Below are 27,106 nucleotides of genomic sequence, written 5' to 3'. Positions count from 1 at the left end.
TTGAAGAAGTAATTGCAGTAACATGCAGACTCAGGAAGAAGAATATTCAGGAGCTCTTCACAGGGATCATAGACAGCCAGGTACTCAGTACAGAGTTGATAATAAATGGTAGCAGCATTGTCTTGACTATTCATCTACAGTATAACCCAATCATGTTTGCCGAGTAGCCTAATTATAAAGACTGTTTTTTTTTTTTTTTTTGCAATAGAGTCTTGCTCTGTCACCCAGGCTGGAGTGCCGTGGCATAATCTCGGCTCACTGCAACCTCCGCCTCGGGATTCAAGCAATTCTTCTGCTTCAGCCTCCTGAGTAGCTGGGATTACAGGTGTGTGCCACCATGCTTGGCTAATTTTTGTATTTTTAGTAGAGATGGGGTTTCACTATGTCAGTCAGACTGGTCTCAAACTCCTGACCTCGTGAGCCACCACACCTGGCTTTTTTTTTTTCTTTTTTTTTTTTTTGAGACAGAGTCTTGCTCTGTCACTCAGGCTGGAGTGCAGTGGTGCCATCTTGGCTCACTGCAACCTCTACCTCCCAGGTTCAAACGATTCTTGTACCTCAGCCTCTCCAGTAGGTGCGATGACAGGCGTGCGCCACCATGCCCAGCTTTTCTTTTTTTTTTTGTATTTTTAGTAGAGATGAGGTTTCGCTATGTTGTCCAGGCTTGTCTCTAGCTCCTGGCCTCAAGTGATCTGCCCCTATCGGCCTCCCAAAGTGCTGGGATTATAGTTGTGAGCCACCCTGCCCAGCTAAAGACCTGTATTTTTTATATGGGCATATTATTATTTTAGTCATTTAAAAAATAGTGTTTATTGAGTACCTAGGATGGCCAGGTCTTGGTGATAATAGGGTGACAAGACAAAGAAGATCCTTGCAAGAATAGAGCTTGCATTCCTATGAGACAAGTACAGAGAAGAAACTATAAACAGACAGATAAGGAAATTTCAGAAAGAAGTGCCATAATGAAAATATATGGAATCTTCTTTAGGTAGAATGACCAGTGAATGTCTCTCTGCAGAGGTACACACTTGAACACAGACCTAAATAATAAAAAGAACCATACAGAAATCTGGAAATTCATTTAGCCTTAGGGCAGAAAGACCAGCTATATTGCAGAATCTTTTAGTCCTTCACCCACCTCCCCCTGCTTTCTTTTTTTTTGGTCCCAGCTACTCAGGAGGCTGAGGTGAGAGGATTGCTTGGACCCAGAAGTTCAAGACCATCCTGGGCAAGATGGCGAGACCCCATCTCTACCAAAAAAAGTAAAAAATATTATTTTATTATTATTATTATTATTTGTATTTTTTAGACAGAGTCTCGCTCTGTTGCCCAGGCTTTAGTCCAGTGGTGTGATCTCAGCTCACTACAACCTCTGCCTCCCGGGTTCAAGCGATTCACCTGCCTCAGCCTCCCAAGTAGCTGGGATTACAGGCGCCTGCCACCACGCCTGACTGATTTTTGTATTTTTAGTAGAGACAGGGTTTTGCCATGCTGGTCAGGCTGGTCTCAAACTCCTGACCTCAGATGATTCATCTACCCTGGCCTTCCAAAATGCTGCGATTACAGGTGTGAGCCACTGCGCCCAACCAAAAACTTTAAAAATTAGATGGTTGCAGTAGTGTGCCTCTGTGGTTCCAGCTATTCAGGAGGTTACAGCAGGAGGATCCCTTGAGCCTAGGAGTTCAAGGTGGCAGTGAGCTATGATAGCACCACTACACTCCAGCCTGGGTGACAGTGTGAGACTCTGTCTCTAAAAAATGAAGGAAAGAAAGGAGGGTGTACAGGAGGGATGAAAGGAAGGAAGGGCCCAGGTGCAGTGGCTCACGCCTTTAATCCCACCACTTTGGGAGGCTGAGGTAGAAGGATCACTTGAGCCCAGGATTTTGAGACTAGCCTGGGCAACATTTTGAGACCCCCATCTCTACCAAAAAAAAAAAAAAAAAAAAAAAAAAGAAAGAAAAGAAGGAAGGAAGGAAAAAGAACAAAAGATAGAGTCTCACTGTATTACCTAGGCTGGTGTTGAATTCCTAGGCTCAAGTGATCCTCCGCCTCAGCCTCCGAAAGTGTTGGGATTATAAATGGGAGCCTTCATGCCTGGCCTTTGAGTCCTTTTCAGGTTCTTTTAGTGAAATCATAGTTAATTGATACTATCATTTCATTAGTATGAGTTGTGCAAATATCCATGCGTAAGTGTTAGAGTGCAACGCCTTTAGAAATATCTTTGGAGGCCGGGCGCGGTGGCTCAAGCCTGTAATCCCAGCACTTTGGGAGGCCGAGACAGGCGGATCACGAGGTCAGGAGATCGAGACCATCCTGGCTAACCCGGTGAAACCCCATCTCTACTAAAAAATACAAAAAATTAGCCGGGCGAGGTGGCGGGCGCCTGTAGTCCCAGCTACTCAGGAGGCTGAGGCAGGAGAATGGCGGGAACCCTGGAGGCGGAGCTTGCAATGAGCTGAGATCCGGCCACTGCACTCCAGCTTGGGTGATAGAGCGAGACTCCGTCTCAACAAAAAAAAAAAAAAAAAGAAAAGAAAAGAAATATCTTTGGAGCACTCAGTGGGAGCTTTTGATTATATATTTTTTGCCCTCAGGAATGTTTTAAACAGTTGCTACTTAATATAAAGCATTGAGTGTTGATAAACAGGATAAAACTTGGATAAAATGAGTTTGTTTGCTTACTATTTCCCTACTGCCTGAAATAGTTCCAGGCATATCAGTGTTCATAATGTATTTATGAATGAATGAATAAATTCATTTGTAAATCCAGTATTTAATAGCTGTGTAACCTTGGGCACATTATTTAACATTTCTAATTACTGTAGCCTCAGTTCCTTCAGTTGGAAAATGGTGAGGAGGAGATAATTCCTCCTACCTCACAGCATTATTGTATGAATTAAATGCAAATTTATGTGCAAAAAATGAATCATAGCAGTTGAGTTGAGGTAGAAGAGAGCAGATGGACCCCAAGGCCTGGGGGCAGGGGAAGGAACTGCAGTTTGTCTGCTGAATCTTTTAAAAAGGGAAAAGAGGCCAGGTGCAGTGTCTCCTGTCTGTAATCTCAGCACTTTAGGAGGCTGAGGCAGGAGGATCCTGAGAGGCCAGGAGAGTGAGGCCCTCTCTGTACAAAAAATTAAAAGATGAGCCAGGCATGGTGGCGTGTGCCTATAGTCCAGCTACTTGGGAGGCTGAGGCTGAGGTGGGAGGATTGATTGGCCAGGAATTCCTGATTGCCCAGGAATTTGAGGCTTGCAGTGAGCTGTGATAACGCCACTGCTCTCCAGCCTGGGAAACAGAGCAAGACACAGTCTCCCTATACATACGTATAGAGAGATGGGAAGTGTGGCAAGAGATGAGACTGAAAAGGTAAACTGGGCCCAGTTCTGAAGGGTTTTGGGAGACATGTTGAGGAGTTAGCACTTTGTCATGATTACATTGGGAAACCGCTGAAACTTTATAAACAGAGAAGGAACATTTCTAGATTTACATTTTTAAAAAGTTACTCTGAGGCCAGACGCGGTGGCTCAAGCCTGTAATCCCAGCACTTTGGGAGGCCGAGACGGGCGGATCACGAGGTCAGGAGATCGAGACCATCCTGGCTAACACGGTGAAACCCCGTCTCTACTAAAAAATACAAAAAACTAGCCGGGCGAGGTGGCGGGTGCTTGTAGTCCCAGCTACTTGGGAGACTGAGGCAGGAGAATGTTGTAAACCCGGGAGGCGGAGCTTGCAATGAGCTGAGATCCGGCCATTGCACTCCAGCCTGGGCGACAGAGCGAGACTCCGTCTCAAAAAAAAAAAAAAAAAAAGTTACTCTGGCTACAGATTGGAGGATAATGATAAAAAGCTAGTTATCATGCCTGAGAAGGGTTGAAGCTTAGTAAACTGGGTGTCTTCTGCTCTGCATATCCTTAGAAATACAAATTTACTCTCTATCTATAAAAGACAAGGGGCAAATAACATTTCTGCTTTGATTACATCATCAGATCTAACTGGTTACATCTCTAGGGAATTTGCTGGCCATTTTAGAAGAAAAGGCCTTCATCAGAAATGTGGTCTGGCCTGGCACAGTGGCTCACACCTGTAATCCCAGCACTTTGGGAGGCCGAGGCGGGTGGATCACCTGAGGTCGGGAGTTCGAGACCAGCCTGACCAACATGGAGAAACCCTGTCTCTAGTGAAAATAGAAAGTTAGCCAGGTGTGGTGGCGCACACCTGTAATCCCAGCTACTCAGGAAGCTGAGGCAGGAGAATCGCTTCAACCCAGGAGGCAGAGGTTGTGGTGAGCTGAGATCACACCATTGAACTCCAGCCTCTCACCATTGCACTCCAGCCTGGGCAACAAGAGCGAAACTCGGTCTCACAAAAAAAAAAAAAAAAAAAGAAGTGTGGTCTGAGGGAGGAGAAATGTTCCTAAGTCCTATCACTTTGAACATAAAAGAGAAGAGATGGTTAGGGCCTATTTACCATTTCATAGGACTAAGTATTCTGGTACTTTCAGGATTTTCCTGAGAGTCATCAGCAATTACAGCCTTAAAACACAGAAAAGTACGCCAGGCCCAGTGGCTCACGCCTGTAATCCCAACACTTTGGGAGGCTGAGACAGTTGGATCGCTTAAGGCCTGGAGTTTCAGAGCAGCTTGGCCAACGTGGTGAAACCCCATCTCTACTAAGAATACAAAAATTAGCCAGGCATGGTTTACATGGGATTACAGGAGCGCACCTGTAATCCCAGCTACTCAGCAGGCTGAGGTGGGAGAGTCACTTTAACTCGGGAGGCGTAGGTTGTAGTAAGCCGAGATAGCACCACTGCACTACAGCCTGGGCAACAGAGTGCTACTGTGTCTCAAACACACACACACACACACACACACAAAACCCAAAAAAACATGCACACAAGAAAAATAGAAAATGAATAAATAAATAAATAAATAAAAACAGAAAAGTGTCTGTGCTTGCCTTTAAGTACAGGGAGGAGTGAGGGACTAGAGAGATTGTCCTACTTTGAAGCCAGGCATGGTAGGGAGTACAGGATGAGCAAGACATAAGAAATCTCAAGTATAGAGAGGTAATAGTGATGCTTGCCAGTGAAGATGGAAGCCTAACTGCAAGGAGGAAGAAAAGCATGAGCTGGTAGACATTTTGGATGGGAAAAGAAGCTTTGACGCTCAGCACTATAAAGGGCCAAGTGTGGATTCCCTTAGTCACAAGAAAACAAAACAAAAAAAAAACTGTTGATGTTTTCCCAGTTATGCCATACTATGATGATAGACATTTGATCTTTGAATACTTAAATGAGAGTTCTATTTTCTATATCAAAATAGTCAGATTCCCTTGAATATTTAATCTATGAATATTGTTGCGAGTTGCCATTTTTTGCCTAACTGGAAAGAGTCAGTGATTTCAGAAATTTAATAAAAGAGCCTAGTACTAATGATGCCACAGGTGATGTTTTCAATTAGCAGTGTTTTAATGAGATTTGTAGGCTGGTAAGAGCTAATCCTATAATATATGGAAAAAAACTAAGAAGGTAGGCCTATATCTGGTAAATCTCCTGAGGTAGGGCTTTGCTGATTCAGATTTCTTTGATTAAATGTTTAATATCTTACAAACTCCCTGGAAGTAAATTTGTATCTGACATAGATACTTTTCAGCTTCCAAAATAAATAAGGTTAGCAGAAATTAGATGTGTTTAGTGACTTTATAAGCTAAAGAAAAATAAAAGCACATTTCTGGTAGGTATAAATAATTGGTAGTTGGCAAATAATTCAGCAGAGTAGAAATGTGAGAGACTGCAAGACTTGAGGAGAAAAAAGGGAAATCAGCTTCATTTTTTGGTAATTCAAGTTGTACATCTCAAACTTTGAGATACATCTGGTATCTTGCAATGATCTAAACTGATCTCATAATCATGCTGAAGAAATAGAAAGATTTGTACTCCAGAAGCACTTCTTGTTTTTTTTTTTTTTGAGACGGAGTCTCGCTCTGTCCCCCTGGCTGGAGTGCAGTGGCACGATCTCGGCTCACTACAAGCTCTGCCTCCTGGGTTCACGCCATTCTCCTGCCTCAGCCTCCTGAGTAGCTGGGACTACAGGCGCCCACCACCGCGCCCAGCTAATTTTTTGTATTTTTAGTAGAGACGGGGTTTCACCATGGTCTCGATCTCCTGACCTTGTGATCTGCCCGCCTCGGCCTCCCAAAGTGCTGGGATTACAGGTGTGAGCCACCGCGCCCGGCTAGAGAAGCACTTCTTAAAGTGCTTAAAGAACATTAAGCCCGGTTTTGACATCTGGGAAACAGTTCCAGAACCAGTATTCCCAGAGAAAGACTATCAAATGACAGCTCTCTCAGGGACAGCATAAAATCCAGATATAGTGTAGTTTTTTTGTTGCTGTTTGTTTTTGAGACAGTCTCTTCTCTGTCGTCCAGGCTGAAGTGCAGTGGCTTAGTCACGGCTCACTGCAACCTCCCCTCCCGGGTTCAAGCAATTCTCTTGCCTCAGGCTCTCAACTAGCTGGGACTACGGGCTACAGGCGTGTGCCACCATGCCTGGCTAATTATTTTTTATACTTTTAGTAGAGATGGGGTTTCACCACGTTAGCTAGGCTAGTTTCGAACTCCTGATCTCAAGTGATCAACTTGCCTTGGCCTCCCAAAGTGCTGGGATTATAGGCATGAACCATTGCACCCAGCCTATCGTGTAGTTTTTATCTACTGCTCACTTGTGTTTCCATGTTCCTGGTTTGAAACTGGAGGGGAATAGAGGTAAGCTACTCAGGGCAGTTGCATAAAACATCTGCTATAAGCATACTAGGCCCTTTCAGGTTACATCATTTTTACTGTATGTTTTAAAATAATTCCTTTATGCTTCCTTTATTATCACTAATACTGTAAAGACAGTGAACTGGAGAGAAAGAAAACATGAGGGGTTTGCTGAATAATTTAGTATGGTATTGCTGTGAAGAGATAGAAATTTAGATGACAGTGATGTTATGTTCTGTCAGGGAACCTTCTTTTTCTTTTTCTTGTTTTTTTTTAGTCTCGCACTGTTGTCCGGGCTGGAGTGCAATGACGTGATCTCAGCTCACTGCAGCTTCTACCTCCCAGGTTCAAGAGATTCTCCTGCCTCAGCCTCCTGAGTAGCTGGGATTACAGGCACCTGCCACCACGCCAGTCTAATTTTTTTTTTTGTTTTTAGTAGAGATGGGGTTTCACTATGTTGGCCAGGCTGATCTCGAACTCCTGACCTCATGATCTGCCCACGTCGGCCTCCGAAAGTGCTAGGATTATAGGTGTGAGCCACCGCGCCCAGCCAGGGAACCTTCTTTAACTTGTTTATTGCTATATTCCTGCCACCTAAAACAGGGCCTAGAACATAGCAAGTGCTCAAAGACTATTTGATGAATTCAAAAAATAAAATAGGTTTGAAGGGATTTACTGAGACCATGTCAGACTGAATATTTTCACCCTATGTGTAGACCTGAACACATACCCTCACCCTTTGTGGTAATGTTTCAAGATAGCTCACTGAGGACCTCTGCAAAGTCAAGTCTTGCTATAAAAAGATGGTCATTCTAGATGACATAGAAATCAAACCCATTCATTCTCTTAGTTTATTAATACATAGCACTGAGTAATTAAACTCACCAATCCCTCCTCCCCATTTGGATTTAGTTGACATGGGATATGGCCTGAAAGGGAGTTGTTAAAGCTCCCCAGGTGATTCTAATGTGCAGCTGCTAAGATTGAGAGCCACTGCTATTTATATGCCTTTCATACAGACCTGACTTGAATTTAGTAATATAATATACAAATACAGCAGAAGATGACTTGAAAACTATTTTATTTCTAAATACTTTCTGACTTAAAAAGCAGGATCTGATTGTAGTTTGTTTGTTTGTTTTGTTTTGTTTTTTGTGACAGTCTTGCTCTGTCGCCCAGGCTGGAGTGCAGTGGCATGATCTCGGCTCACTGCAACTTCTGCCTCCCAGGTTCAAGCAATTCTCCTGCTTCAGCCTCCCGAGTAGCTGGGACTACAGGCGCCCACCACAACCCCGGGCTAATTTTTGTGTTTTTAGTAGAGACAACGTTTCACCATATTGGTCAGGCTGGTCTCAAACTCCTGGCCTCAAGTGATCCTCCCACCTCGGCCTCCCAAAGCGCCAGGATTACAGGTGTGAGCCACTGTGCCTGGCCCTGAACTGTACATTTTTGTTGTTGTTGTTGTTGTTTGTTTTTTAGATGGAATCTTACTGTTGCCCAGGCTGGAATGCTGTGGCATAGTCACGGCTCACTGCAGCCTCAACCTCCAGGACTCAAGTGATCCTCCCACCTCAGCCTCCTGAGTAGCTGGGACTACAGGTGCGCACCACTACGCCTGGCTAATTTTTAAAATTTTTTTATAGAGACAAGGTCCCACTATGTTGTCTAGGCTGGTTTTGAACCCCAGGGCTCAAGTGATCCTCCTGCCTTGGCCTCCCAAGTGCTGGGATTATAGGCGTGAGGCACAGTGCCCAACCTGTATTTGTTTGATTATCTATTTAAGTAGATATTATTCCTGTTCTTAAGTAGCTGAATTACAGTATGATCTTTTAGACTTGTCTTTTATTATGTTTGTTTTAAAAATACTGTTAAAGGAACTGTAAATAAGCTTGATTTAATTTGGTACAAAGTTCTAAGGGGCACAAAAGACTAGAGCAGTGTTTTTTCCAAACTTCAGGTTGTAGTAAAAATTTAAAATGAAGTCAAATAGAGACTACCAAGGCCAGGCGGGGTGGCTCATGCCTGTAATTCCAGGACTTTGGGAGGCTGAGGCTGGCAGATCGCTTGAGCTCACAAGTTTTCAGACCAGTGTGGGCAACATGGTGAGACCCCATTTCTACTAAAAATACAAAAAAATAGGTGGGCATGGTGGTGCATGCCTGTAGTAGTCCCAGCTACTCAGGAGGCTGAGGTGGGAGAATGGCTTCAGCCCGGGAGGTGAAGGTTGCAGTGAGCCAAGACGGCGCCACCGGACTCCAGCCTGGGCCTGGGCAATAGAGCCAGACCTTGTCTCAAAAAAGAAAAAAAAAAATACCAAAATTAGTAAGTATTGTTTCATGAAACTTTTCAGTTCTGTAGACGCACAAATATATGTATGTGTTTACTGAGTCTGGATATAAAATGGCTTACCTAATACGAATGGTATTTCAAGATGTTGAAAGCCACAAAACCAGAGTGTGTGACAAGAGGGAAGAAAGAAGATAATCATCCCATCATTCCTTTAATGGGGCTACACTGTTACACACATTTATTTTCTCCTTTTTTCTCTGTTTCTTATACATTTTTTGTTTGTTTTCTTATCCAGTTGCTTAATTTTTGGATCTGGCCATATTGTTCAAATTCTTTAACACTGTTTCTTTCTTTCTTTTTCTTTTTCTTTTTTTTTTTTTTGAGATAGGGTCTCACTCTGTCACCTAGACTGGAGTGCAGTGGTGCAATCTCAGGCCACTGCAACCTCCACCTCCCCAGTTCAAATGATTCTCGTGCCTCAGCCTCCCAAGTAACTGGGACTATAGGCACCTGCCACCACGCCTGGCTAATTTTTGTATTTTTAATAGAGACAAGGTTTCACCATGTTGGCCAGGCTGTTCTCAAACTCCTGACCTCAGGTGATCTGCCTGCCTCAGCCTCCCAAAGTGCTGGGATTACAGGCGTGAGCCACCACGCCCAGCCAACACTGTTTCTTTACCCAAAGAGTGAAAACAAAGGCCAGGCATGATGACTCACGCCTGTAATCCCAGCACTTTGTGGAGCCAAAGCGGCAGATTGCCTGAGCCCAGGAATTTGAGACCAGTCTCAGTCTGGGCAACATTGCAAAGCCTCATCTCTACAAAAAATATAAAAATTAGCTGGGCATGGTGGCACACACCTGTAGTTCCAGCTCTTTGGGACGCTGAGGTGGGAGGATGGCTTGAGCCCAAGAGGCTGAGGCTATAGTGAGTAGTGATTGTGCCACTGTACCCCACCTGGGCAACAGAGCGAGACTGTCTTAAAAAAAAAAAAAAAAGAGTGAAAATAGGTATATTTTATTGGCAATGTAGTTAAAGGTTTTATAGCATTAAATTGTTTTAAAAGGTAATTTAAGTTCAGATGAGTTATATTGTAATCTGAGATAGTTTTATGCTTTGTTGTTTCTTAAATGTCATACAGTGGCTTTTGGAATGTACCTTTTTTTTTTTTAGTAAAACTGTTCTAAGTAAGGTTGACTTAATATTTTCCTTTGCACATTCACCATTACTATTAAGTTTTGTTTTAGAACAAAGAAATTTTTTAGAAGCTTTGTTATCTTATTGCATAACAAACCACGCACAAAAACTTAGTGGCTCAAAACAACAATGACTTCTCATGAATCTATGGATTGACCATGCAGTTGTCCTTCATGTGGAATCAGTAGGCTGAGGCTGCAGTCATTCTGAGGCCTAGGCTGGGACATTCAAGATGGCTTACTTACATGTTTGATGCTGGGCTCTGCTGGGACACTGGGTTGGCTGGAGCTCGCTGTCTTTCCGTGTAGCCTCAGGACCTCCCCATCTCCACTGAGCCACTCCATGTGGTTGCTTCAACAGAGTAGCCAGACTTCTTACTAGCAGTTCAGAGTTCCCAAAAGTGCAAAAGTGAAAGCTAGCAATCCTTCTTAAAGACTAGACCCAGCCGGGCGCGATGGCTTACGCCTGTAATCCCAGCACTTTGGGAGGCAGAGGCAGGTGGATCACGAGGTCAGTACTTCAAGACCAGCCTGGCCAGCATGGTGAAACCCCATCTCTACTAAAAATACAAAAAATTAGCCAGGCATGGTGGTACATGTGTATAATCCCAGCTACTCGGGAGGCTAAGGCAGGAGAATCACTTGAACCCAGGAGGTGGAGGTTGCAGTGAGCTGAGATGGCACCACTGCACTCCAGCCTGGGTGATAGAGCAAGACTCTGTCTAAAAAAAAAAAAAAAGAAAGACTAATCCCTAAACCAGAACTTGCACACTGTTATTTCTCCCACATTCTTGTTAAAGCAAGTTACCAGCCCATATCCAGTGTGGAAGGCGTGATGCGAAAGGGTGTGAATACAAAGAGGTGTGGGTCATCTGAGACCATCTTTGGAGATTAGCTACCAAAGTCACATTTAGCAGCCTAGTGATGAAATCTTGGGCGGTTTTTATGATATTTAAAACTTGACTACTTTTGGATTGTTCAGATTTTATTTATATTCATTTTGCCCCCAACCAGTTGTTCCTCTATTTTAACACTTGTTCTATTACAGTTAGATAGGAACTATCTAGCAAGTGTTTAGCTGAAAGTTAGGCATAAATGAAAAGGAACTTAGCTGTAAATTGGTTAGGGGGAAGTGAGTACAAAATAGAGAAGAGATGATGTCATAAACTTTGTGTTTAAAAAAGTAGTAAGAACTTAAAAAGGTATACCATTTATTTACTGCTGCTGAAACACTGAAGACCAAAAGAACAGAAAAAGAAGAGAAAAAAAGGAAAAGAAACAAAAGAATTTTATTTTAAAAAATTGATATGTGATTTTTCATACTTAGAATAGTAGCTGGTACTTAGTAGGTAATAAATCTTTGAATGACTGAAGTTTTCTTTTCAAAAGGGGAGTTATTCAAGGCCACCTTGAGTGAAAAAAAAATATTTTTAAAGGGAGTTATTGGTATTTCAGGAAATATATATTTTACTCAGCTTGTTCATAGACAGTTTAGAAGATCTGAGAGTATCATTCATTATACTGAGAGCATAGTTCACCTTTGGCCAAGTGGATGTTCATAAGATGTAGAAGTTCTCTGAGAACTGAAAACCTTTTTATATCTTAACTTTAACCAAGAATATCATTTTTAGAGATTGTTTGTGATAGAACAAAACTATACTGATGGGCCTGTTGTATTTGGTATATAGAAGATTTAGTATGCCTAGATGTTATCTATATTTTATTTATTTTATTATAGTTTGTCTACTTCTTGTTTTGTCATGGCAAGTACACAAATGTACAAATAATTTTTTTTGAGATGGAGTCACACTCTGTCACCCAGGCTGACTGCAACCTCTGCCTCCCAGGTTCAAATGATTCTCCTACCTCAGCCTCCCGAGTAGCTGGGATTACAGGCACCTGCCACCATGCCCAGCTAATTTTTATATTTTTAGTAGAGGGTTTCGCCATGTTGGCCAGGCTGATCTTGAATTCCTGACCTCAGGTGATCCACTCATCTTGGCCTCCCAAAGTACTAGGATTACAGGTGTGAGCCATTATGCCTGGCCAGTTTTTTTAAGTATAGACAGATTTATAAGCCAGTTGGTTTAGCCAGTATGTAGAGTTTTATAGTTATCATTTGGCTCTGCCTTCTACAGCAGATGGAAAATATGCTTTGGACTTTGTAATAGCAGTGAACTAGTGGTATTTCCTATCAGAGGAGACTATATGCCAGTTAGTATTTTCTAATAATACATAGGATCCCTAAACACAGCCCAGTGCTTTTTTTTTTTTTTGAGACTGAGTCTTGCTCTTTCACCCAGGCTGGAGTGCAGTAGCGTGATCTTGGTTCACTGCAGCCTCTGCCTCCCAGGTTCAAGCGATTCTCCTGCCTCAGCCTCCTGAGTAGCTGAGATTACAGACACACACCACCACGCCCAGCTAATTTTTATATTTTTAGTAGAGACAGGGTTTTGCCATGTTGGCCAGGGTGGACTTGAACTCCTGACCTGAGGTGATCCACCTGCCTTGTTCTCCCAAAGTGCAGGGATTACAGGCGTGAGCCACTGCGCCTGGCCAACAGCTTCCATTTTTAATGTTGTTTTTGTGTTTGTAGGTTTTTTGTGATGGGGTCTCATTTTGTTGCCCAGGCTGGAGTGCAGTGGCACAATCATGACTCACTGCGACCTCCCAGACTCAAGCAATCCTCCTACCTCAGCCTCCCAATTAACTGGGATTACAGACGCACAGAACCATGCCCAGCTAATTAAAAATTTGTTATTGTAGAGATGGGGTCTTATTTTTTACCCAGGCTGGTCTCAAATTACTGGTCTCAAGCAGTCCTCCTGCCTCAGCCTCCCAAAATGCTGGGGTTATAGGTGTGAGCCACTGTGCCTGGCTCCAATGGAGCTTTTTTTTTTTTTTTTCCTTCCAGTTTTAGAACATTTTTATCCTGCCAAAAAAATTCCCTGTGCCCATTTTCCTTCCAGTGCAGCTTCTAATACCTGAACAGTCTCACAACATTTAGTCTTTTTAGAATAATAAAATCATGGAAATGATTTGGAGACCCTTTTAAAGAGGTCAGCTCATCCAACCCTGAGCTATTGAAATCTCTTTACAGGATAGAACGAAAAATACTTCTTTGCTTCAGCAATCCTCTTTCCCTTCAGTTACTCTACATATGACATGATTTTAGGTCACCTCACTTATTCTTATCTCTCTCCTTAGTTTTTTTTTTTTTTTTTTTTTTTTTTAGATGGAGTCTTGCACTGTCGCCCGAGCTGGAATGCAGTGGCACCATCTTGGCTCACTGCAACCTCCGCCTTCCAGGTTCAAGAGATTCTCCTGCCTCAGCCTCCCAGGTAGCTGGGATTACAGGCGCCTGCCACAATGACCAGCTCATTTTTTGTATTTTTAATAGAGGCAGGGTTTTACCATGTTAGCCAGGCTGGTCTCGAACCCCTGACCTCGTGATCCACCCGCCTTGGCCTCCCAAAGTGCTGGGAATTACAGGCATGAGCTACCATGCCCAGCCTCTCCTTAGATATTTTAAGTCCTCTCAAATGTGTACATTCAGAACTAAGTATATTCAAGTGTAGTCTGATTTGCATAGAGAATGACATTTTCTTCATTCAGACTTTGCTTTTAATGAAACCTGGTATCAGTGATTTTGGCAGCTGTAACACACTGTTTGTCTCTTTGAAATAGACTTTTTTAAAAGCCTAGTCATTTCTCACTGTCCTGTGACATTTTGTTGTTATTGTTTATTTTTTTGTTCTAAGCTTATGACTTTGTATTTATCCTTATTAAATATGATCCCCTTAAATTTAGCCTCCTGTTCCAGCCACTTAGAATTACTTAAAAAGTTGATAATGGCATACAGGGTGTTTACTTTCCCATCCCAGATTCCTGTCATTTGCACATTTGATCATCCTCCTTTCCATATTCTCATCCAAGTCATTTATAAAAAAACGTTGCAAAGGACAGGTTACTCTGGGCCCCGTTGCATACTACTGAGCCTTCTTCCAGATTTATCTGCAACTCTTTAGGTACAGTTGTATAATTATCTGTGAAGCCTCTTAACTTTCAAGTTAAAAAATTCATATTTTTTCCCTTTGCACAGTGATATCAAGAGAGATTTTATTTTATGCCTTGCTGAAATCCAGATATTATGTTTATGCCTATAGCATTTGCTGGCCTAACCATATAAAAAAAGGAAAATGGAGTTTGGTTATGGCTTCTAGATATTCCTGATACTAATTTTTGTTAATGAACTATTCTTTTAGTAACCTATTCTGCAGTCTTGGTTGTTCTGCACATCACATCAACTCTAGTATAAGGTACGGAGAATATATTCTCCCTTCTTTTTGAAAATTGTTTCTGCAGGCTGGGCATGGTGGCTCACACCTGTAATCCCAGCACTTTGGGAGGCTGAGTTGGGTGGATCACTTGAGGTCAGGAGTTTGAGACCAACCTGGCCAACATGGTAAAACCCCATCTCTACTAAAATACAAAAATTAGCTGGGCGTGGTGGTGCGTACATGTAATCCCAGCTACTCAGGAGGCTGAGGCAGGAGAATTGCTTGAACCCGGGAGGCAGAGGTTGCGGTGAACCAAGATCGCACCACTGCACTCCAGCCTGGACAACAGGGTGAAACTCCGTCTCAAAAAAAAAAAAAAAAAAAAAACAGAAAAGAAAAGAAAATTGCTTCTGCAGACACACAAAGCTAATGTGATATTTGGGGTTGTTAGAATCATGAGACTTGTCTGGGTTTCCAAAGTGTCACTCATGAGTCTCATCTGCAGATTCTTCAAGTTCTCTGGTGTAGAATTCATCCAGGAATTTTTTATTCATTTAGACAGATAGGCACTCTTTGACAGTCTCCTTATTTATCTTGGTCAGTAATCTAGTTTTCCTAATATTTCTTCTTTTCTTTCTACTTTCAAGATGATTTTTCTTGTCAGAAAAGATAGAAGAAAAACAGGAATTGAGATGTTATGTCTCTGCTTTATATTAATTAGTAATATGCTATTTACATCAAAGAGTGGGCCTGTGTCTTCCTTACCTTTTTTGCAAGTCTCAGCACATTCTGGGCTTCAGCTTCAGCTTCCTTCTTGGTGACACATCAGTGCAATTTTTAAAAATAGTTTCTTTCTTTTTATATATGTTGTGTATGTCTGTCTAATTCTGAGTTGATTGGTGAGCTTTCCAGCTAGTCTCTTTAGATAAGCCCCTTCTTTTTTCCCCCATCTATCTTAAATAATGTGAGATTGCCAGAATTTCATTTTTGAGAACCTCAATCCTGTTGTCTTCCCTTTTGGCACCTCAGACTTAGGTCCTGTCTTTAGCACCTCAGCCTTAGGTCCTGTCTCCTTGACTGGTTAAAGCCTGTTCTCAGAGTCTAGTTGCTGCATCTAGCTGTGCCCCTTGACCTTCTGCCTGCCTATCTGCCTTGGTTGTTTTCTTTTGAGGCATCCACTACTTCTTTTCTGATCAATTTCTTCTTATTCAGATTAGGTTCCAAATTATAATTCTACTCATTTCGTCTACCTTCTGGATGATAGAATAATTAGCAAGGCAAATTTAAAAAATCTTATATGCTGCTTTTTAGTTGTATGAGATTTTTCCATAGCAGAAATCTTTTATCATCACTGGCTTTATGGTAAAATCACAGGGCCATCTGTCCTTGCCAGGTCTCCTCCCTGATCTGACCTTACATCCTTCCCACAAATCCCAGAAAATCAGTCTATTTTCTTAAAGTTGTTATGGCCAATTGTTTGCTGGATATTTTTTGTCTTTTGAAGCTGGCCTTAGAGTAGAGTGTAGTCTCTTCAGCTGTTGCCCTTTCATGCTGTAGCTAACATAGGGATGTTAGCATGCTTTTGTTTCAAATGCTTTATTCTCATTTAGTGGAAGCTAAATGAGGGTTACAAATAGGAAAGTTGAAATTCATGACATCTTATTGTCCCAAGTTAGCTTCTAAGTTCCTTAGATGCTGTCTACTGCCTTTCTTACTCAAGGTAACACTCTTCAACCCTCTTCTTCTCCCTTTTCTAGGCTCTTTCTAGAACAGGGCATCTCAAACAGCTGGTAGGCCTGAAGGAAGAAAGCTAAACCACAGTTATGAATTAGTAGAGACCATTCAGGGGCTGCCCTTTCTCAAAAGGGTAATTTATACCTCAGAGGACTGTGAAGCAGCTCTTTGTGGAATCTTAGTTACATTCAAGAAAGATCACTCCTGATATTGCTTCTATTCCTCTTCCTTTCACTCAGTTGCTTTCTGCTATGACTTCATGCTCAGGTTTGGATTTCCATTTAGCGGTATATGTTTTTAACATATACTCAACTTATCCTTTTAACAGGTGTGATTTCTATATCTTTTTTTTTTTTTTTTTTTTTTTTTGAGATGGAGTCTCGCTCTGTCACCAGGCTGCAGTGTAGTGGCGCGATCTTGACTCACTGAAGCCTCCGCCCCTGGGTTCAAGCAATTTTCCTGCCTCAGCCTCCTGAGTAGCTGAGACTACAGGCGCACACCGCCACGCCCCGCTCATTTTTGCTTTTTTTTTTTTTTTTTGAGACAGTCTCGCTCTGTTGCCCAGGCTGGAGTGCAGTGGCGCAATCTTGGCTCACCGCAAGCTCCGCCTTCTGTGTTCACGCCATTCTCTTGCCTCAGCCTGCTGAGTAGCTGGAACTACAGGTGCCCAACACCACGCCCGGCTAATTTTTGTTGTATTTTTTAGTAGAGACAGGGTTTCACCATGTTAGCCAGGATGATCTCGATCTCCTGACCTCGTGATACTCCCACCTTGGTCTCCCAGTGCTGGGATTACAGGCGTGAGCCGCCGTGCCCGGCCAATTTTTGCATTTTTAGTAGAGGCGGGATTTCACCGTGTTGGCCAGGATGGTCTTGATCTCCTGTCCTCAAGTGATCCACCCGCCTCGGCCTCTGAAAGTGGTGGGATTATAGGTGTGAGCCACCACGCCCAGCCTGTGATTTCTGTATCTTTATATTTTGATCAGAGAGAGGGTAAGATCAAAAATTCCAAAATGATTATAGTGTATATAGTGCTGAGTATTGTGGTGAATGCAAACAACCTATCAAAGGATAGAATTATAGCAAATTTAAAAGATCTCAGTTGGCTTTCTTTGTGATTCTAGAATTGAGTAAGACATCATTCCATAAAATATAGTAATGTTCCAGTGAGCTGAGCAGAAGAGGTTAGACAGAAGGGCTAAAGGAAGCAGAAGCAAAGAACAGTGTATTAGTTACTTTTTCTTGTAAGGCTAGGAGAGGGAGAGAGAACAATAGAGAAATAACTGATTGATTCATGTGGGGGTCAGAGTGGAAGCAGGTGCGAGAGGGTCCCGCAGAAGAAAACAATGTCTGCCAAAGTGTTTGAGTCCATGGTAAGTTTGGCTTGACCTTAGCTGTTGCAGGAGGCATGTGAACTCTGCCTTATATAATGTGGATGCTGGGCACAGAGCTGTCATCTTTGACTGATTCCAGGACAAAAATGACAGGACATTGTGGTAGGGGAAGGGACTCACTTTCTCATCCCATGGGTACAGAAACCAATTATCTTTGACTGCCTTTCTCCACCACATCATGTACCGGTCATCACTGGTAGCAAAGATTTACAGAATGTCAACATCACACTGCGTATCATCTTCCCGCCCGTCGCTAGCCAGCTTCCTGCATCTTCACCAGCATCGGAGAGGCCTATGATGAGCGTGCGCTGCCGTCCATCACGACCGAGATCCTCAAGTCAGTGGTGGCTAGCTTTGATGTTGGAGAAGTAATCACCCAGAGAGAGTTGGTCTCCAGGCAGGTGAGCATCGACCTTACAGAGCAAGCAGCCCCATTTGGGCTCATCCTGGACGACGTGTCCTTGACATATCTGACCTTTGGGAAGGAATTCACAGAAGTGGTGGAAGCCAAACAGGTGGCTCAGCAGGAAGCAGAGAGGGCCAGATTTATGATGGAAAAGGCTGAGCAGCAGAAAAAGGCGGCCATGGTCTCTGCTGAGGGCGACTCCAAGGCAGCCGAGCTGATTGCCAACTCACTGGCCATGGCAGGGGACGGCCTGATCAAGCTGTGCAAACTGGAAGCCACGGAGGACATTGCGTTAACAGCTCTCACGCTCTCGGAACATGACCTACCTGCTGGCAGGGCAGTCTGTGCTCCTCCGGCTGCCCCATGAGGGCCTACCCTGCCTGCACCTCCGCAGGCTGACTAGGCCACAGCCCCGATGATTCTTAAACACCGCCTTCCCCCCACACCCCAGAAATCATGGTGAAATTTCATAATTGGCTTAAAGTGAAGGAAATAAAAGTAAAATCACTTCAGAACTCTTAAAAAAAAAAAAAAGAAGAAGAAAAAAAAATAACTGATTGGGCCAGGTGGCTCATGCCGGTGATTCTAGCACTTTGGGAGGCTAAGAGAGAAGAACTTGAGGTCAGGAGTTCAAGACCAACCTAAGCAACATGATCAGACCCCATCTCTACAAAAATTTAAGAATTAGCCAGACATGGTGGTGCACACCCGTAGTCCCAGCTACTTGGGAGGCTGGAGGATCCCTTGAACCCAGGAATGGAAGGCAGCAGTGAACTTTGATCACGCTACTGTACCCCAGCCTGGGTGACAGAGTGAGACCCCCCTCAAAAAAGAAAAAAAGAAAAGTGGCTGGTTGGTTAACATCAGGCTACTTCAGGCTACTATTTTTGTGTGAGGATTAAAGCAGAGAGAACTTCATTATCGTGCTGTTTGAAGATTTAAACTGTCCTGTTTGAGACATTAGGTGTTCTGTCTCTCCTGATTTCTTAGAAGATAAGATAGCTTAGTTTAGGTTTAACAATGTAGAACAATGTAGAATGACTCCATTTTTATTTTTAGTCTGCTTTGTTGGGGCCTAGTATAGGAGTTTAGTGGCCTCCTATAGTTTTTATTTAACAAAACAAAAGTATACATCATATCAGTGAATATTTGCTAAGAACAGGAAAGAGAAGTCTTCCTTTCAAATAGCTTATGGTTCATTGAAATTAATTAATCCAGGCACAGTGGCTCATGCCTGTGATCCCAACACTTTGGGAGAAGAGGTGGGAGGATTACTTGAGGCTTGGAGTTTGAGACCACTCTGGGCAACATAGCAAGACCTCCATTTCTACAAAAAATAAAAAATTTTAAAAAATAAAAAAAAAAAGAAATGAACTAAATGCATAAAGCAATCAGAAAATATAATAAAATGTTAAATTATACATTGGCAGCAGCTACTTAGAATCTACCAGAATGGGTTTGGGTTTTCCTTATCTAAGCTCACCTCTAAGGAAGAGCAGACTTGGATTTCCAAAACCGTTTCTTTCTGGATGCACTTGTTTTTGTTTTGGTATAAATAGGGACCTAGAATTATATTTCCAGTGACCTTTAGCCTCTATCTCTAGGAATGTGGAACTGAATGGTACTTTTGCTCCCACAGCAGACTAGAAGAAATGCAGTGTAGCAAGATTATGAATAATTGAAATATGTTTGGGGTTTATAGATCTTAAACTCTCTGATGAGGAAATATAGTCTTGTGTATTTGGTTTGGCTGTACTGTTTTGTGTTAGTTTTAGGGGTAACTTTGAGAATCAGTTTTAGAATTCTAGCCCCAGATGACAATCCTTTGCTTAGTCACGGATTAGGTGTAATGCCACATGATCCTGAGAAGACTAGGAATGGTTGCTGTTTATTAACCTTGGTTGGCAGTGATACTTGAGAAGAAAAAATAGCCACCCTACATTCATAAAGGTTGAACTGTTGCTATGTTTCAAAATCCTATTTGCCTTGATATCTAGTAATCTTTACTGATCTTTTAAGGAATCATCAGATGTGATGTATTTGAGAATGATAAGACAGAAAAGGCTTCCAAATGCTAACACTGTGTTAAGTTTTGTGGTGTTTTACTTTATTTTCTATACTTTTTGTTATGAGAGCACTGGTAACTTCCTGATCTTGAGAAATAAAAGAACTACAACAGAGTAATTTTTTAGAAAACTCTGTTTCTACAGTTGTAAATAGTCTCAAGGGAACAATATGTTTCATGTGGAAAAAAATTAATATGGACAGGAAGAAAGATTCCCTCAACATTCTCCACTCTTAACTCATATGAGCAAAGCCTAAGGAAAAGAAAGTGCCTTTTATGTTTCTGGCCATTGAAATATTTTTTAACGATGAGAAAACTGTTTCATAGGCCGGCTGCGGTGGCTCACGCCTGTAATCCCAGCACTTTGTGAGGCTGAGGTGGGCAGATTACCTGAGGTCAGGAGTTTGAGAACAGCATGGCTAACATGGTGAAACCCTGTCTCTACTGAAAATATAAAAATTAGCTGAGCGTGGTAGCAGGTGCCTGTAATCCCAGCTACTCAGGAGGCTGAGGCAGGAGAATCACTTGAACCCAGGAGGCAGAGGTTGCAGTGAGCCTAGATGGTGTCACTGCACTCCAGCCTGGGTGACAGAGGGAGACTCTGTCTCAAAAAAAAGAAAAAGAAAAAAAGAAAACTGTTTCATGAAAACTGGTTTGCATCAAGTCTTACTGGATTCAAATAATAACATATTATTGTTATTCAGACATCAACAGAAAGAAAAATTTTCTTCTCTTCCACCCCTCCTTTTTTTAGTGTTCATGCCAGTAAATTTGTATTATACCTGTGTGTGAAGTCAATAATCAGAACATTTGCTACTTGTTTTATTTTCCAGTAATAATTTATAATATTGTCTGTAAAATTCATAAGAGTGTAGTCAACTTTCTGTCAATAGTGTCTTTGCCTGAAGGTAGTGACCCTGTAATCTGATGTATTGGGGAAAATGTGTGTACTGGTGAGGGATATAGGTACATATAAAGAATTGCTTTTTCATCTGTGAATGGTTAAAAAGAAGCATTTTGGTCTCTTTATAAGCTTAATATTTAAATTATAGGTAAAGGTTTGAATGTATTCCATTTTGAACATGGGGAATGTTAACAAGAATCTCTGGGCTGGGTGAGGTGGCTCATGCCTATAATCCTAGCACTTTGGGAGGCCGAGGTGGGCGGATCACTTGAGGTCAGGAGTTTGAGACCAGCCTGGCCAACATGGTGAAACCTTGTCTCTACTAAAAATACAGAAGTTAGCCGGGCGTGGTGGCAGGTGCCTGTAGTCCCAACTACTTGGAAGGCTGTGGCAGGAGAATCGCTTGAACCCGGGAGGTGGAGGTTGCAGAGAGCTGAGATCGTGCCACTGCACTCAAGCCTGGGAGACAGAGCGAGACTGTCTTAAAAAAAAAAAAATCGCTGGATTCCTGACTTCTAATCTTTTGGGGGGAATTTTTTTTTTTTTTTTAGATGAAAATTTTTTTTTTTTTTTTTTTAGATGGAGTCTCGCTCTGTCTCCCGGGCTTCAGTGCAGTGGCGTGATCTCGGCTCTCTGCAACCTCCACCTCCCGGGTTCAAGCAATTCTTCTGCCTCAACCTCCTGAGTAGCTGGGAGTACAGGCACGCGCCACCACACCTGGCTAATTTTTGTATTTTTAGTAGAGACGGGGTTTTACCACGTTAGCCAGGCTGGTCTCCAACTCCTGACCTTAAGTAATCTGCCCGCCTTGACCTCCCAAAGTTCTGCGATTATAGGCGTGAGCCATACCGTGCCCGGCCAAGGGAATCTTAATTGTTTCTTTTATTTCATGTGCCCTGTTCCTTTTCTTTTGTACCCAGAAGTACTCTGTGGCCTATGTATATTTTTTCTTTTTTTAAAAAAACTTTACTGTGGAAAATTTCAAACATATACAAAGTAAACAGAATTATATGATGAATCCTCTTATACTCATCACCTTGCTTTAACAGTCATCGACTTGTTACTACTCTTTTTATCTTTTTTTTTTTTTTTTTCAGACACAGTCTCACTATGTCACCCAGGCTGGAGTACAGTGGCACAATCTTGGCTCAAGCGATTCTCGTGCCTCAGCCTCCCACATAGCTGGGATTACAGATGTGTGTCTCCACACCCAGCTAACTTTTGTATTTTTATTAATAGTAGAGATGGGGTTTCACCATGTTGGCCAGGCTGGTCTTGAACTCCTGGCCTCAAGTGATCCACCTGCGTTGGCCTCCCAAAGTGGTGGAGTTACAGGCGTGAGCTACCACACCTAGCCCTCTTTCATTAGTTTTACTTCTACCTATTCCCCATCTTCTATTCAATAAATTTTTTTTTTTAGGTAAAATTCATTTACAGTGAGATGCAAAAATAAGCTGTTAAGAGTTACAACTGTGTAGCAGACCTATCATAGTATAAAACATATTCATCTCCCTACAGAGTTCCCTTATATACCTTCCAAGTCATCCCCTGCCCCACCAGGAAACCATTGTTCTCTTCGGCTCTGCCTGTTTTAGACTGTCATATAAACAGAACCATGCATTATGCATTCTTCGTGTCTGTCATATAAACAGAACCATGCATTATGCATTCTTCGTGTCTGGCTTTTTTTGTTGAGCATTATATCTGTGAGATTCATCCATGTTGCATTCCTTTGTTTCACTGAGTAGTTCATTGTATGGATATACCATGGTTTGTACATCCATTCTCTTACTCATGAACATTGAGCTTCTTTCCAGTTTTTTTTTTTTTTTTTGAGACAGAATCTTGCTCTGTTGCCCAGGCTGGAGTGCAGTGCCACGATCTCGGCTCACTGCACCTCTTGCCTCCTGAGGTCAAGTAATTCTCCTGCCTCAGCCTCCCAAGTATCTGGGACCACGGGCCTGCACCACCACACCCAGCTAATTTTTGTATTTTTGGTAGAGACGGAGTTTCACCATGTTGGCCAGGCTGATCTCAAACTCCTGACCTCAGGTGATCCACCCACCTCAGCCTCTCGAAGTGCTGGGATTACAGGTGTGAGCCACTGCGCCTGGCCTAGTTTTTGCTTTTATGCTGTGGACATTTATAACAAGTCTTGAGTGGACTTATGTTTTCATTTTTCTTGGATAAGTACCAATGGGTGGAACTGCTGGGGTCAATAGATGCCTGATTAATTTAAAATTTTTTTAATTAAATTTTTTTTTTTTTTTTAAATGGAGTTTGGCTTTTGCTGCCCAGGCTGAAGTGCAATGGCACCATCTCAGCTTACCGCAACCTCCATCTCCCGGGTTCAAGCAATTCTCCTGCCTCAGCCTCCCGAATAGCTGGGAATACAGGCATGCGCCACCACTCCTGGCTAATTTTGTATTTTCAATAGAGACACGGTTTCGCCATGTTGGTCAGCCGAGTCTCGAACTCCGGACCTTAGGTTATCTGCCCACCTTGGCCTCCCAAAGTGCTGGGATTATAGGCATGAGCCACTGCGCCTGGCTGCATGTTTAATTTGATAAAAAATTGCCAAACCTTTTCCTAAAGTGTTTATGTCATTGTACATTCCTACTGACAAAGGATGAGTGTGGTTTTACATTCCTACTGACAAAGGATGGATGTATGTCTTTGGTTTGCAAGTTTAGATAAACTGATAGATACAAAAAGCTTTTTCTTAGAGGAAATGGCTTGTAGGAATATCTCAATATTAGTTGTTATTCCCCAGAATGTAAGATGACCTTGAAATATATACTCGTTATTGATTTGTCCTTTTCATGTGGCTTCTAAGGAATTGTAGAAGTTATTTTAGTCCTTATAGAAAATCAGCTGATATGGTTATACAGGTAGTACAGTTGTTGCCTTTCTGAGAACAAAGACATTACTGAGTGTCCTAGATTTATACATTTTAGAACTCTGTTTATAATTTCCAGAGTCCTTTTAGGAACCCCAGTCTATGATTCCTAGAAACATTCTCTTTAACACTTAGTGGTTTTAGCAGTGAATATCTGTCATCACCCACACTATTGTGGTCAGGGGGATATCACAGCAGGTAATCTAAATGGAATTGTTGGGGTGAAACTCCACCAAGGTGAGTAATGTTTATGGCTTTCCAAAGCATTGCAATTAAATGATTTAACAATAAACCTGCCTTTGCACAATTGCCAGATATTTAATGTGAATCATTTGTTTTATTTTAGTGATGTCCTTGCATTGCCCATTTTTAAGCAAGAAGAGTCAAGTTTGCCTCCTGATAATGAGAATAAAATCCTGCCTTTTCAATATGTGCTTTGTGCTGCTACCTCTCCAGCAGTGAAACTCCATGATGAAACCCTAACGTATCTCAATCAAGGTTAGATGCTTCCTCATTCATTAGTACTATTGCAGGCCTACAGTATTTATGAGTTTTTTTTTTTTTTTGGGGGTGGGGGACAGAGTCGCCCAGGCTGGAGTGCAGTGGCGTGATCTCAGCTCACTGCAAGCTCCACCTCCTGAGTTCACGCCATTCTCCTGCCTCAGCCTCCTGAGTAGCTGGGACCACAGGCATGTGCCACCACGCCTGGCTAATTTTTTTTGTATTTTTAGTAGAGACGGGGTTTCACCGTGTTAGCCAGGATGATCTGGATCTCCTGACCTCCTGATCCGCCCACCTCGGCCTCCCAAAGTGCTGGGATTACAGGCGTGAGCCACTGTACCCGGCCATTTATGATGTTTTATTAGGTACACTTATATGTAAAAACTTAGATCTTTCTGGTGTAACCTATCAAACTAGAAGTCCTACTTCAGAGATTTGAGTTCTAATGTCATACTTGATATCTATTACTAGCTTCTTTTGCTTAGCTGTCCATTTTTAGTTCCCAGCTTCCTCTTCCTAATCATGTTCCCTAGACCCTCCCATTGATTACTGTCTGAGAAGTATTACTCTACCTGGCTCTATTATTTACCAATTGTGTGGCCTTGGACAAGTTGCTAAAACTCTTTTAAGTTTCAATTTCTTTGTCTGTAAAATGGGATTGGTAATACCTTAGAAAGGTATATCAGTTAAATGAGATAATGTGTGACAATACTTGGCACAGGGCTGAGCATCTAGTAAAGGCTTCTAGTTGTTGTTACTAATACTAATAATATTATTATACTATTGTATATTCAACCAACTGAATTTTATTCTTTCTGAATCTAGCAAAGTTAAGTTGTGATGAATATAATATGTAATTACTTTTTCTTCTAGGACAGTCTTATGAAATTCGAATGCTAGACAATAGGAAACTTGGAGAACTTCCAGAAATTAATGGCAAATTGGTGAAGGTAAAACGAATAAATCATTCTTCTGTACAATTTTTTTTTATTAATTCTTTTGTGATTTTAAATTTTTGTTTTTGTTGTTAATGTTCTTTTGCTTCCAAGGGCTTGATGGTATCTCTTGCGTGCCGTAATTTGTTTGCAGAGTGGTAAGCTGATGTGTTATTTCTTTGGGGTCAGAGTAGGCCCCACTATTCACATGAATTTTTCAGAGCTGCAGAAATAGAACGCTTACCACTCCCTGTCCAGGGTAATCACCCCTGGCTCAGTGAAGTTCTTTTGGAGTAAAGTAACCTCCTTGAGATCTTTAGAGAAGCCTGAGTGTCTTTTTTGATACTTAGTCTTATAGCGAGGAAAACAGAAGCTACTTTGATGAAGAGCAGTTCTCTTAGTCTGTGATAATTCACAGCACAATTGAAACAGGAGTTTTGTCAAAAGATGATGGGAGGAATTAACAGACACTACTACAAAGTAAAAGTAACAAAAGGAAAGTTGATGGAAATAGGCTCTACCTACCCTCAGTGTTTACAGGTTGTGTGGTGGCTTAGCAAGCAGGGCACTTGGTGAGTTTTTCATATACATCTGAAGAGCTAAGCCAGATAAGCCATGGCATAACAGAAGAGGCATGCAGCAATGCTTCAGAGGGGAGTCCTTTATGCCTACTTACCATCGGACTGAAGTTTAAGCCAAGTTTTAAATATGGTACCAGTTAACTATAAAGATTATATCTGAGAAATTGGCTGGGTACGGTGGCTTACGCCTGTAGTCCCAGCACTTTGGGAAGCTGAGGCGGGCAGATCACTTGAGGTTGGGAGTTTGAGACCAGCCTGACCAACATGGAGAAACCCTGTCTCTACAGAAAATACAAAATTAGCCAGGCGTGGTGGCACATGCCTATAATCCCAGCTACTCAGGAGGCTGAAACAGGAGAATTCCTTGAACCTGGGAGGCGGAGGTTGCCGTGAACTGAGATGGTGCCATTGCACTCCAGCCTGGGCAGCAAGAGAGAAATCCGTTTCAAAAAAAAAAATAAAAGATTATATCTGAGAAATTATTAAATTTTATCCTGAAATAGCACTTAGTATGGTATGGGTTTTAGAGTGAAGCAGATCTTAAGAAAAATAATTTTAGATTGTGTTTAGAAACCAACTGGCAGTGAGTCCTGCTAGTTTTTCTTTGTCAGCACTGATTCTCAAGAGGTCCTGTTATCATCTGATTTTGTTGTATCCTTTTAGAGTATATTCCGTGTGGTGTTCCATGACAGAAGGCTACAGTACACTGAGCATCAGCAGCTAGAGGGTTGGAGGTGGAACCGACCTGGAGACAGAATTCTTGACATAGGTGAGTTAAGAAAATCTATTGCCTAGGAAGTGCCTTTAGCTATGGACTGAGAGTTGGTTTTCTTTATTTGACGTTTACCTTGATTCATATGCTTGTGAAGCTCAATTAGTATAAACCTTGAAAGTATTTATTAAGCATAAAAAATTTTAAGTAATACAAGTTAAAATGATACCAAAATTGAAGTTGAAAGTATAAACAGGCCGGGCGCGGTGGCTCAAGCCTGTAATCCCAGCACTTTGGGAGGCCGAGACGGGCGGATCACGAGGTCAGGAGACCGAGACCATCCTGGCTAACACGGTGAAACCCCGTCTCTACTAAAAACTACAAAAAAACACTAGCCGGGCGAGGTGGCGGCGCCTGTAGTCCCAGCTACCCGGGAGGCTGAGGCAGGA

General features: G+C 42.2%; 1 protein-coding gene and 1 pseudogene across 4 annotated transcripts in view; both read left to right on the top strand.

Moving 5' to 3' along the window:
* TFCP2 (transcription factor CP2) overlaps positions 1–27,106 on the top strand; it is a 79,621-nt gene that overhangs the window by 28,237 nt on the left and 24,278 nt on the right. For all 3 annotated transcript variants that reach the window (XM_023211111.1, XM_023211110.1, XM_023211109.1), the window contains exons 2-4: positions 24,275–24,426; positions 25,303–25,379; positions 26,609–26,714. In XM_023211111.1, the coding sequence (XP_023066879.1) occupies positions 24,275–24,426; positions 25,303–25,379; positions 26,609–26,714 (335 nt within the window). The remainder of the gene's footprint in view (positions 1–24,274; positions 24,427–25,302; positions 25,380–26,608; positions 26,715–27,106) is intronic.
* On the top strand, positions 17,222–18,610 carry LOC111541996 (annotated as a pseudogene). The gene has a single exon (XR_002731414.2). The product of XR_002731414.2 is annotated as a prohibitin pseudogene (transcript).

This window comes from Piliocolobus tephrosceles, chromosome 10 (genome assembly GCF_002776525.5).
Source record: "Piliocolobus tephrosceles isolate RC106 chromosome 10, ASM277652v3, whole genome shotgun sequence".
Taxonomy (NCBI): Eukaryota; Metazoa; Chordata; class Mammalia; order Primates; family Cercopithecidae; genus Piliocolobus; species Piliocolobus tephrosceles.
Note: the sequence above shows the minus strand (reverse complement) of the source record. Positions and strands in the feature narration are given on the sequence as shown.